This window comes from Bidens hawaiensis, unplaced genomic scaffold (genome assembly GCF_021521415.1).
Source record: "Bidens hawaiensis isolate Kalapana, Puna unplaced genomic scaffold, B.hawaiensis_p1.1 tig00017940_1, whole genome shotgun sequence".
Classification (NCBI taxonomy): domain Eukaryota; kingdom Viridiplantae; phylum Streptophyta; class Magnoliopsida; order Asterales; family Asteraceae; genus Bidens; species Bidens hawaiensis.
In genome coordinates, this window is record NW_027492706.1 from 413,478 (window position 1) to 424,174 (window position 10,697).

General features: G+C 36.8%; 1 protein-coding gene across 4 annotated transcripts; it reads left to right on the forward strand.

The window, feature by feature from the left end:
• Positions 1–859: 859 nt before the first annotated feature.
• LOC143554980 (pleiotropic drug resistance protein 3-like) lies at positions 860–10,190 on the forward strand. 4 transcript variants are annotated; one of them, XM_077044624.1, is made up of 24 exons: positions 860–1,188; positions 1,415–1,569; positions 1,704–1,773; positions 1,894–1,978; positions 2,067–2,226; positions 2,330–2,406; positions 2,641–2,694; positions 2,774–2,864; positions 2,930–3,231; positions 3,309–3,590; positions 3,955–4,268; positions 4,339–4,499; positions 4,593–4,696; positions 4,758–4,911; positions 5,000–5,113; positions 5,222–5,295; positions 5,393–5,725; positions 5,807–6,097; positions 7,563–7,646; positions 7,756–7,889; positions 8,095–8,322; positions 8,566–8,737; positions 9,140–9,394; positions 9,924–10,190. In XM_077044624.1, exons 1-24 carry the CDS (start codon positions 860–862, stop codon positions 10,188–10,190), a joined length of 4,290 nt encoding a protein of 1,429 aa, XP_076900739.1. The 4 variants fall into 4 exon arrangements, with proteins under 4 accessions (XP_076900739.1, XP_076900741.1, XP_076900740.1 ...); XM_077044626.1 differs by having other exon boundaries at positions 1,415–1,548; XM_077044625.1 differs by having other exon boundaries at positions 1,415–1,537; positions 1,687–1,773.
• Positions 10,191–10,697: the final 507 nt, after the last annotated feature.

The window sequence follows — 10,697 nt, forward strand, 5'->3', positions numbered from 1 at the left end:
AAAATGCCATTGGGAGCAAAACTTATGTAGATGACGAGTTTATTTTTGTTTGCAGTGAGCATTTTGATTCTTAAAAAGAAAGGACAAGGTAAAGTACAGATATGACCATACGATGTTCAAGCATGCAAATGACCGTTTCTGGACTTTGGAACACACCACACAGACATATTATTTTTATTTGATTATAAGATGTACGGATGGTGGCTAGCTATGTACGTGTTAATTTCAATCTAATTATGTTTGTTGGGTTTAATATATTTTGAGTTATTATGACTATAAGATTAATTAATTACATTTTTTACATTTCAAATATATAACTTTGATATGACTCTGAAAAAAAAACAAATTTTAGTATTTAACTAGTTCCATGATAGCAAAAAATAAAACTCGGAGTACATATTCAAAACTGTTTGACTTCGCTTCAACGGATACAAAACCATTAAGATTACATACATACGGCTTTATCAGGTACTTTCAAACGATCTTAGTTCCGTCAATTAATACATGTTCGATCATGTATAATACTTTTGACTATATTAGTCCCGTCAATTAACAAGTTTTGGCTATGAATGATCAAATAGCTAAAAAGACAAACCAAAATCCGAGGTATAAAAAAGTGAGTTTAAATAATATTGTCTCTAATACACGCAAAATATGCCTTCTATTATTCTGTCTACACACAGTTGTTTTCAAACTAAAAAAAAAAGAAATATAAAATTTTTCTCCGTTATAATAAAATAACTAGGAATTACATTATCAATGCGTAATGGATGACATTACCTTAGCATCATATATATGAAGGAACTAAGTCCCCTTATATAACATGCATACATATTGGTGTCACTGAAAGTAACGAAGCATGGCTCAAATCGTAGGCTCCGAAGAAATAGAGTCACTGGGGATTGAGCTTTCAGAAATAGGAAGAAGCTTAAGGTCATCTTTTCGCCGTCATACATCAAGTTTTCGTAATACTCATCTTGAAAAGTGGGAGGCAATCGATAGATTGCCAACATTTGAACGTTTGAAGTCATCCTTGTTTGATGATGATGATGAAAACATTGGAATGAAAGTGGTTGATGTCACAAAGCTGCTTGCTCCTGAGAGACACATGTTTATTGAGAAGCTTATCAAACACATTGAGAATGACAACCTTCGCTTGTTGCAGAAACTTAGAAAACGAACAGACAAGTAATTAACCTTTCCTTTTTTTTTTTGGTTTCCTTAGGGTTGTTTAAAAAGCTCATGGCTTGTCTTGGTTTGTAAACGATCTTTTCCAAGCCCGGGCCAATTTAAGCATATCTTTCTTTATTCAGTTAGGATCAATAGTTCCACACTTGCTTACCCATATGTCCAATTTGTCCACTTACATTGAGATGAAAGCTCACATAATTAGTTAATTAATCTGGTTGTTTAGGGTCGGTGTTCAGTTGCCCTCTGTGGAGGTAAGATATAAGAATCTTCGCGTAGAAGCCGAGTGTAAACTAGTTCATGGCAAGCCACTACCGACTCTCTGGAATTCATTTCAAAGTTTGCTTTCTATAAGTATCTATCTAACTATATATGACCTCTATTCTACTAATTTATAAGCATAAGCATATACTATTATACTAATTAAGAGCTTTCAAGTAAATATCCTGATCAGTGAGTTTCTAATATTAATTAGCTTCTTTTTTATTTTATGTGACAGGAGATTATCTTGATACCCGGTTTAACGTCTAAACAGGCAAAGATAACCATCTTAAAGGATGTCAGTGGTGTTATTAAGCCAGGAAGGTATGAGTTAATGAATCCGTTTCAATCTCCTAATTATAACGCAAAATACTTTCATTTTGAATGTAAATGATAACTAACATAACTGTAATCTATCGGACGTAATTTTTTGGTATTTCTCAGGATGACTCTCCTTCTTGGTCCTCCAGGAAGTGGGAAAACCACATTGTTGAAAGCACTCTCAGGGAACCTAAATAAAACTCTCAAGGTTTTAATTAAACTTCCATTTTGTCAGCATGCATGATATATATATCTAGTGTCTTTAATGTTTCTTGGCTATATTCATACTAAAACAGATTAGTGGTGAAGTTTCATACAATGGGTACAAACTAGAAGAATTTGTTCCGCAAAAGACTTCTGCCTATATAAGCCAAGACGATTTGCATATCCCTGAGATGTCTGTTAGGGTAACACTAGACTTTTCGTCTCGTTGCCAGGGTACTGGAACCCGTGCAGGTATGTGGTATCGCTACTTAATAACACAATGTAGTTTTGTATCCCATTCCAAGTAATGATGGTTCAATTAGTACTAAACGATGGTCATTTTCTTCTTATTTAGAGATTATGATGGAGGTTAACAGGAGGGAGAAAGAGGCAGGGATCGTTCCTGATCCAGATATAGACACTTTTATGAAGGTGAAATGTTAATTCTGTTGTTTATGTTATTTTAAAGTAATGTTTGTGTCGCAGAAGAAGCCGTTTCGTTTAATCTTCGATTAAAATTTTGTGAAGCCACAACATTATACGGTGCCTCTCGTCACTGCATTATATGCTAATAGTCGCATGTTTATGCCCCTTAAAACAAGAAAAGGTTGCAGCAAGTGTAATATATAGTTTCAGTTTGTGATAATTGTTTTATAATCTTCATAGGCAATTTCCATTGAAGGACAAAAGACAACTCTCCAAACAAACTACATCCTGAAGGTAGTGTACGTAATATTATTATTGAGTGTTTCTTATTTAAGTATGCATAATAATATGTTCAATTTCCCATCATTATCAGATTCTTGGCCTTGACATATGTGCTGATACAATGTTTGGAGATGCCATGAGGAGAGGAATTTCGGGCGGTCAAAAGAAAAGGTTGACTACGGGTAACTTGTGCATATAGTGAGGTTTGATGTGTATAACTGAATCTGAATTGTATGGCTGTCTTTAGGGGAGATGATTGTTGGTCCCACAAAAGCTTTATTCATGGATGAAATATCAAATGGATTAGACAGCTCCACTACATACCAAATAGTTGCTTGCCTTCAGCAGTTGGCACATATAACAGACGCTTCAATACTCATTTCACTTCTTCAGCCATCACCAGAAGTATTTGATCTGTTTGATGACATTATGTTGATGGCAGAAGGAAGAATTGTGTATCATGGGCCGCGCGGTAATGCCTTGGAGTATTTTGAGGGCTTTGGTTTTACATGCCCCGAAAGGAAAGGCGTAGCTGACTTCCTCCAAGAGGTAATTATGTCAACTTCTTAAGAGAATTTTTGTGTAATATATATATATATATATATATAACAACTTATTCTTCACAGGTTGTGTCAAGAAAAGACCAAGCGGCCTACTGGTGCAGAAATGTACAGACCTATAATTATGTCTCGGTAGACACCTTTTCCACAAGGTTTAAGGAATCTCGTTTGGGAAAAGTGACGAATGAGGATATATCCAAACCTTTCGTGAGATCGGAGAGTCATGAGAAAGCCATATCCTTCAATGTCTATTCTCTTTCTAAATGGTCTCTTTTTAGAGCTTGCATGGCTAGGGAAATTCTGCTCATGAAAAGAAATTCTTTTGTCTACATCTTCAAGTCAGTTCAGGTGCTCATAATATCACTCCTTTCTCATGATTTTGATTTCACCTTCCTTGTATTAATATTATAATCATCATTACATAACAAACAATCAAACGTACCCAATAACAATCCCACTCATAGATCTATGGAGGTGAGATTTGGGCAAGCATTTCTTCTATCCCAACTGCTTACAACCAGACCCCCCGCTTAATAAAATAAAAAATAAAAACCTTTGTTTACCCCACGTCTCCAAGAAGTCCTATCATGACCGATCATGTCCTCGTAATCATAAAATATCCTGCTTAATAATCATTGATTCAAGTGATACGTTTATTGTTATATATATTGCCTTAATTAGACGGTCTAATTGTTTGGGTTACTTATTGCAGCTCATCATAATTGCAATAATCACAATGACCGTATTTTTCCGAACTAGATTGAAGCCTGATGTGATTGATGCAAATTATTATCTTGGTTCACTCTTTTATGCACTTGTAATTCTTCTAGTTGACGGGTTCCCAGAAGCATCAATGACGGTTGCAAGACTTCAAGTTTTCTATAAACAAAGGGATATGTGCTTCTATCCTTCCTGGGCATATGCAATTCCTGCATCCGTTCTTAAGATTCCCATGTCGTTAATGGAATCCACTATTTGGACATGCCTCACTTATTTCGTCATCGGATATAGCCCTGAACCAGGAAGGTATTTCATCATTCTCTTCGATCCGCCTTAATTGTCACAAAACTACAATATCATGTCTGCTAATTTGCAGGTTCTTCCGCCAGCTAGTACTACTTTTTGAGACACACTTCACATCAGTATCCATGTTCCGGTTCTTTGCATCAGTTTTCCAAACTGTGGCGGCTGCTACAACAGTAGGCAGCACTGCAATATTGTTCTTATTGTGCTTCGGAGGCTTCATTATACCACACAGTAAGTTCCTAGTGTAGTAGTATCTTTATTATTCTTTTCGATATATGGACTATAAAAACTTTCAGACCAACTAAGGGTTGGAACTTGTTGTAGCTTCAATGCCGGCTTGGTTGAAGTGGGGATTCTGGGTTTCTCCGTTGTCGTATGGTGAAATAGGTCTTGGGGTGAATGAATTTCATGCTCCGAGATGGAACAAGGTAAATACTTGAAGTCACTAATATATTTCATGGAGAATTTTGATACATTTTTCAAAAACAGATGACGTCTACAAACACGACAATAGGGCTACAAACACTTGAAAGCCGTGGGTTAGAATTTGAGGAATACTATTTCTGGATATCACTTGGTGCCATGCTCGGTTTTGCATTGTTGTTTAACTTAGGCTTCATCTTGGCTTTAAGCTACTTTAAGGGTAACTTCCTACTTTCAATATCACAAGTCAACTTTGAAAATAGACGATGCACATTCTCATGAACAATTATGGTTGTTTAATGGTTTAGCGCCTGGTACTCGCGCCATTATTTCAAAGGAAAAGTTGTCTGTAGGTGAAGGATCCAAACAACACCCTCACAAGGGTAAAACAACCAAAGAAACTACGTCAGAGCCTCATCAAGGTTTTGATATTTTCTTCCTTTTTCATGTCATATTCAGTTTTCTCATGGGATTTATTCTTTTTTATTGAATACATACTTAATTAATATCTCAGAATCTTATTTTTACAGGAAAAGTGGTGTTACCTTTTGAACCACTAGCGATTACCTTTCAAGATCTGCAGTACCATGTCGAGCCCCCACCAGTAATTAGTTAAAACTATTTAAATACAAACTTTGTTATATATTCCGTTCAATTTAACAATGGTGATTATTGTTCTGTCTTAATAATTTGATTTCTAGGAAATGAGGGAGCATGGCTTCACTGGAAAAAGACTTCAGTTACTTCACAACATCACTGGGGCCTTTAGACCCGGTGTGCTTACAGCCCTGATGGGTGTAAGTGGTGCTGGGAAAACAACACTTCTTGATGTTCTTTCGGGAAGGAAAACAAGTGGCACTGTCGAAGGGGAGATCAAAATCGGGGGCTATCCAAAAGTTCAAGACACATTTGCAAGGATTTCGGGCTACTGTGAGCAAACTGATGTACACTCTCCCCAAATTACAATCGAAGAATCAGTCATATTTTCTGCCTGGCTCCGTCTTCATCCGGACATTGATTCGAAAACTAAATATGTACAAAACCATTACACAAAATAATGCCAGATACTTTTGGTAATAGTATATATGTGACCTTTTTTCCTATGGTATGTACAGAAATTTGTAGAACAAGTCTTGGAAACAGTTGAGCTTAATGCGATAAAAGATGCCTTGGTTGGCATTCCTGGAGTTAGCGGTTTGTCAACAGAGCAGCGTAAGCGGCTCACAATTGCTGTCGAAGTTGTTGCTAATCCCTCCATTATATTCATGGATGAACCTACGACTGGACTGGATGCCAGGTCAGCTGCCATTGTCATGCGAGCTACGAAGAATATTGTTGATACAGGAAGAACTATCGTCTGTACAATTCACCAACCGAGCATTGACATATTTGAGGCCTTTGATGAGGTAAGTATGAGATATTTAAGTACTCAAGAGAAAAAGACGAGTATTAACTTAGAATTTTTGCTTATTTTTGTGCTATATAATTTACTATAAAACGATTACAATAAAGTGGCAGGCAAACGGGCAACAAGCTGCGCCGCAACCCTCTTTTGAACAGCAAAGCCAATCCTGCTAAAAACGAAGCTTTGGGACCTAGAAGCTGAAGAGGTTCCGTGTACGACGCGCTGAACCCTACTCAAAAATTTCACAGCCTCTGGAGCCAGAAAACCAAATGTATCAAAGGCAAATGGTAGAAAGACATGTTGATTATCTAAACAAGCTTTCTCGTGTTTAACAACTTTGCCCGATTCAGCCTTCAACGCAGCCTGACCCACAACAAACCCACGGTCCCTGAGCCCAACAAGAGGAGACACTCCTGTAAGATCCACACAGGCGTGTTTCCCCCCTGCCCACCCGAACACAAGAATATCAGCTGGTCGTAAAGTAGACCTCCCTTCAATAGGATCCGTGAGAAAGTTAACAGGGGCCTCCTTTTTAGCAGAAATCCCTGCCCGTTTAAGAACATCACACAGAACATCCCTAACCAGATCATGTCTGTATTTAAAGCCAGGCAATTCTTTGCAATGCACCGCATGGTCACCAAAAGAATCCAAACAGACCTTACGACAAATTGGGCAAGGTTCATCCGTCGGGAACATAGGGATCATTAACCGGTACTTAAGGATAGCCCGATACTCCAAACCCGACATACGTTGGCCTAATCCTTCAATGGGGATGGCCGTTAGAAAATCCCGAGCCCGAGGAGCCCGAAGGCATTCAAACACCGCCTTTTGGCGAGGGGATAGATCAAACTTCACTTCTAAACTCTTGACGATTCCACTAAATAAGGCACTCGCCACAACATGTTGGGCTTTAGGGGGGGCGGTGTCCTTATTAGAGAACCCGCTAAGATCAAAATCTGGAAGTGAAGTACGTAAACGATCCATCGCACACCCATAATCAGAGTCCAACCCATAAATATCACAACCCCGAAGAATATGGTCTTGCAAACACCACGACTGTGCTCTCGAAGCCACAAAAGCATATGTAGATGCATCCTCGGCCGAACAGAGACCCAACCCCCCATAACGGATCGGAAGTGATGCCAACCTCCATTGGAGATCCCCAAAGAACGGACCTCCACAAACCACGATGTCCTCAATCGCCCTCCGAAGACCATTGTCAAATATAGAAACAGCTTCCCCCACATACATAGGTTGGCATGTTCTCAAACCGAACAAAAGCTTGGCGACTCCCATACATGAGCCAAGCAAAAGAAGCTCGCATTGAGGATCCCGAAGTCTTGGGAGACAGCTCATCAGTTCCACAGCGCTAGATGCCCTAAAAAAATTAATATATTTTCTTTCTTTAGTTTAGTTAATTTGACATAAAAAAAATCTCATATATTGTCCCACCCATGTTCATGTAGTTAATCCTATTGAAAAATGGTGGACGCGTGATCTACTGCGGGCCCTTGGGTCGCAACTCGAGTAGGGTCATTGAATACTTTGAGGTCAGTTGAGCTCATAACATGCAGATGCACATGTTACATATGCGTCATCCCCCTTTCATGTATCTTAACTAATATAATCTCAAATTCACATGAATTATCTTTTAAACAGAACATCCCGGGGGTGCCAAAGATTAGAGACAACTATAATCCAGCAACATGGATGTTAGAGGTTAGTTCCACATCAATGGAAGCTGAACTCGGTGTTGATTTTGGACAAATCTATTCCACTTCAACTTTATATGAGTAAGTTACATGTTCAAGTCTCATCTTTTATAATATGACGCCCCATATTGGTATATAAGGCTCAACAAAATCTCTATTAAATAATAAAAGCTACGGATAAACTAGTAAAATGCATACTCACGCCAAGCATATTAACAGATAGTTTACATTTGTGCGACTCCTGTAACATGACAGGTTATTTTTCTGTTTTTTTTAATTATGTCAGGAGCAATAAAGAGCTTGTAAAGACATTAAGTAAACCACCTCCTGGTTCAAAAGATTTGTATTTTCCGACACGTTTTCCACAAAACGGTTGGGGCCAATTCAAGGCGTGCCTATGGAAACAACACTTGTCTTACTGGAGAAGTCCTTCATACAACTTGATGCGTTCCATGTATATGCTCTTTGCATCGTTTATGTTTGGGTTACTCTTCTGGGACCAAGGAGAGAAGATGTAAGTTAATATACACTATATATACATCAGGTGTTCCTTGCTTGTTTCTACCTAATTTTATGTGTAGATAATTTGGGAAGTTGATAGCTAAATTTCCATCCATCTTGAATTGGATGTAAAGAGTTTTAAATTGTTCATTTAGTACATATCACAACAATTTAATTGAATATTCACCATAAATTAAGTTGGATAGTTTCCATTCCCAACGATTGTCATCTTATATGGTATCCCTCCACGTGACAGACATAACCAGCAGAGCTTATTCAATGTGTTTGGTTCAATGTTCGCTGCTATTCTTTTTAGTGGCATAAACAATGCCTCTTCGGTAATACCATACGTTTCCATGGAGCGAAGTGTTTTGTATCGAGAAAGGTTTTCTGGGATGTATGCATCTTGGGCTTATGCTCTTGCACAGGTATAAGTATAAATAAAATCCTTGTTATCTACTTGTATGTTATAAGTAATATATATGTATGTATGTTACATAAGGCTTCTAAAACTATGTTTAACTCTACTAATCTGGGTGCACATAACATGCTTCAAATTTTAGGCCGATTGGTCCTTATATTTTGGGCATGGTCTACTTTTACCAACCAGATTATAAGTATAAAAAATTGATTTGTCAACAATTTTATATAAAACAAATCTATAAAAATGTTAGTATGTTGTAAAATATTCAAACTCTTAATCTAAAAATCTGTTTTCACATGTGAAAGTCATCTTATATTATACGTTTATGTATGATCAGTTGGTGGTTAATAGATGAAGAAAGTTTATGACTGTTTACAACCTAAAATGTTTTGATTATATCATGTAGGTGGCAATTGAGCTTCCTTATCTATTTGCCCAGTCACTTGTATATGTGTGCATCACTTATCCTATGATCGGATACTATTGGTCAGCGTACAAGGTTTTCTCGTACTTGTATACATTCTTGTGCACATTGATGTACTTCACCTATATGGGAATGCTCCTGGTTGCTGTGACACCTAGCTTTCCAGTTGCCGCCATTCTGTCGTCAGCGTTTTACACCATGTTTAACTTGTTTGGTGGATTTTTAATTCCTAAACCAGTAAGTCAGTCACTTTTTATTCTTAACTTGTCAGATTGTTCTGTAAATGATTAAGAATTACGAATGATCTTCATTGCATTCTTTGATCCATTTTGGCTTTTTCTGTCACCAACACGTACTAGGTATAAACTTTAGATATAAGGATGCTTATTATCTATTATAACTACTATTATATTTAATTTATCATTTATCTTGTAAGTGTGTTTGTTCGTCACTATTAATTATATCTTCGGTTTAGTTATTATGAAAGTTATCAACGTTTCATCATTAATTGTTAGTTGGTTATCTATATCATTATCTTTTTTAATCTTTGTATACAACGAGATATGGTTTTCACTTATTTAATACATACTGTAAAAATAGTATTCACCAAATGTTCTTGTAAATTCTCTCATGTGTGTATCTAATAGATGCAAATATGGATGTTGTTTAACCCGATATATATATATAAGACGAAATACATGATGGAATGCTTGGTTTGAAAGGTTTAGTGAAACTTACTAGTATTATTTTGCTTGCTTTCCTGCAGAAAATTCCAAACTGGTGGACATGGATGTACTATTTGACTCCAACTTCATGGTCACTTAACGTGCTGCTTACTTCTCAATACGGTGATGTGAAGAAGGAGATCTTGGTTTTTGGGGAAACTAAATCCGTGGAAGCCTTCATAAGAGATTACTTTGGGTATCAGCATGATCAGTTACCACTTGTGTTTGTTCTTCTTGCACTATATCCTATTGTTCTTGCATCTCTATTTGCGTATTCTGTATCTAAACTCAACTTCCAAACAAGGTAGATGAATACTGAGCATCATCTAAAGTATGTATGTATGTACCCAAGTGATTGCAATTACCACATTATTTGTTTTGTGAAATTAATTTGAGTTGTCTTTATAGGAATATATATCTAAAACCCTCGAGAGTAAGGACCTCCTAAACCATATTACACAAGGACACAAGGTTTAGAGATGGTAAATGCATGTTAATAGAGATGTTTGGTTTAAACTTTAAAGGTTGATTTAACGGTATCTATACTATAGCCTGCACTTCACGACGCATTCGTAAGAGTTAAATCTAACCTCACATCTAACTTAACTTCCTTTAAACATTAATTATATTTGGACATTATTATTATTACCTAAATATTATATATTAGTGGTTGCATTGGGTATGTTTAGCAATGAGCTTTTAGGAGTTTCAAGCTTCAAGTTTTTAAGAAAAATCTAATATTTAATAAAAAAATCTTTTTTGGTTAAGGTAGCTTCAAGCTTTTAGGTTGGTAGAAAAAACTTCATATTTGAACG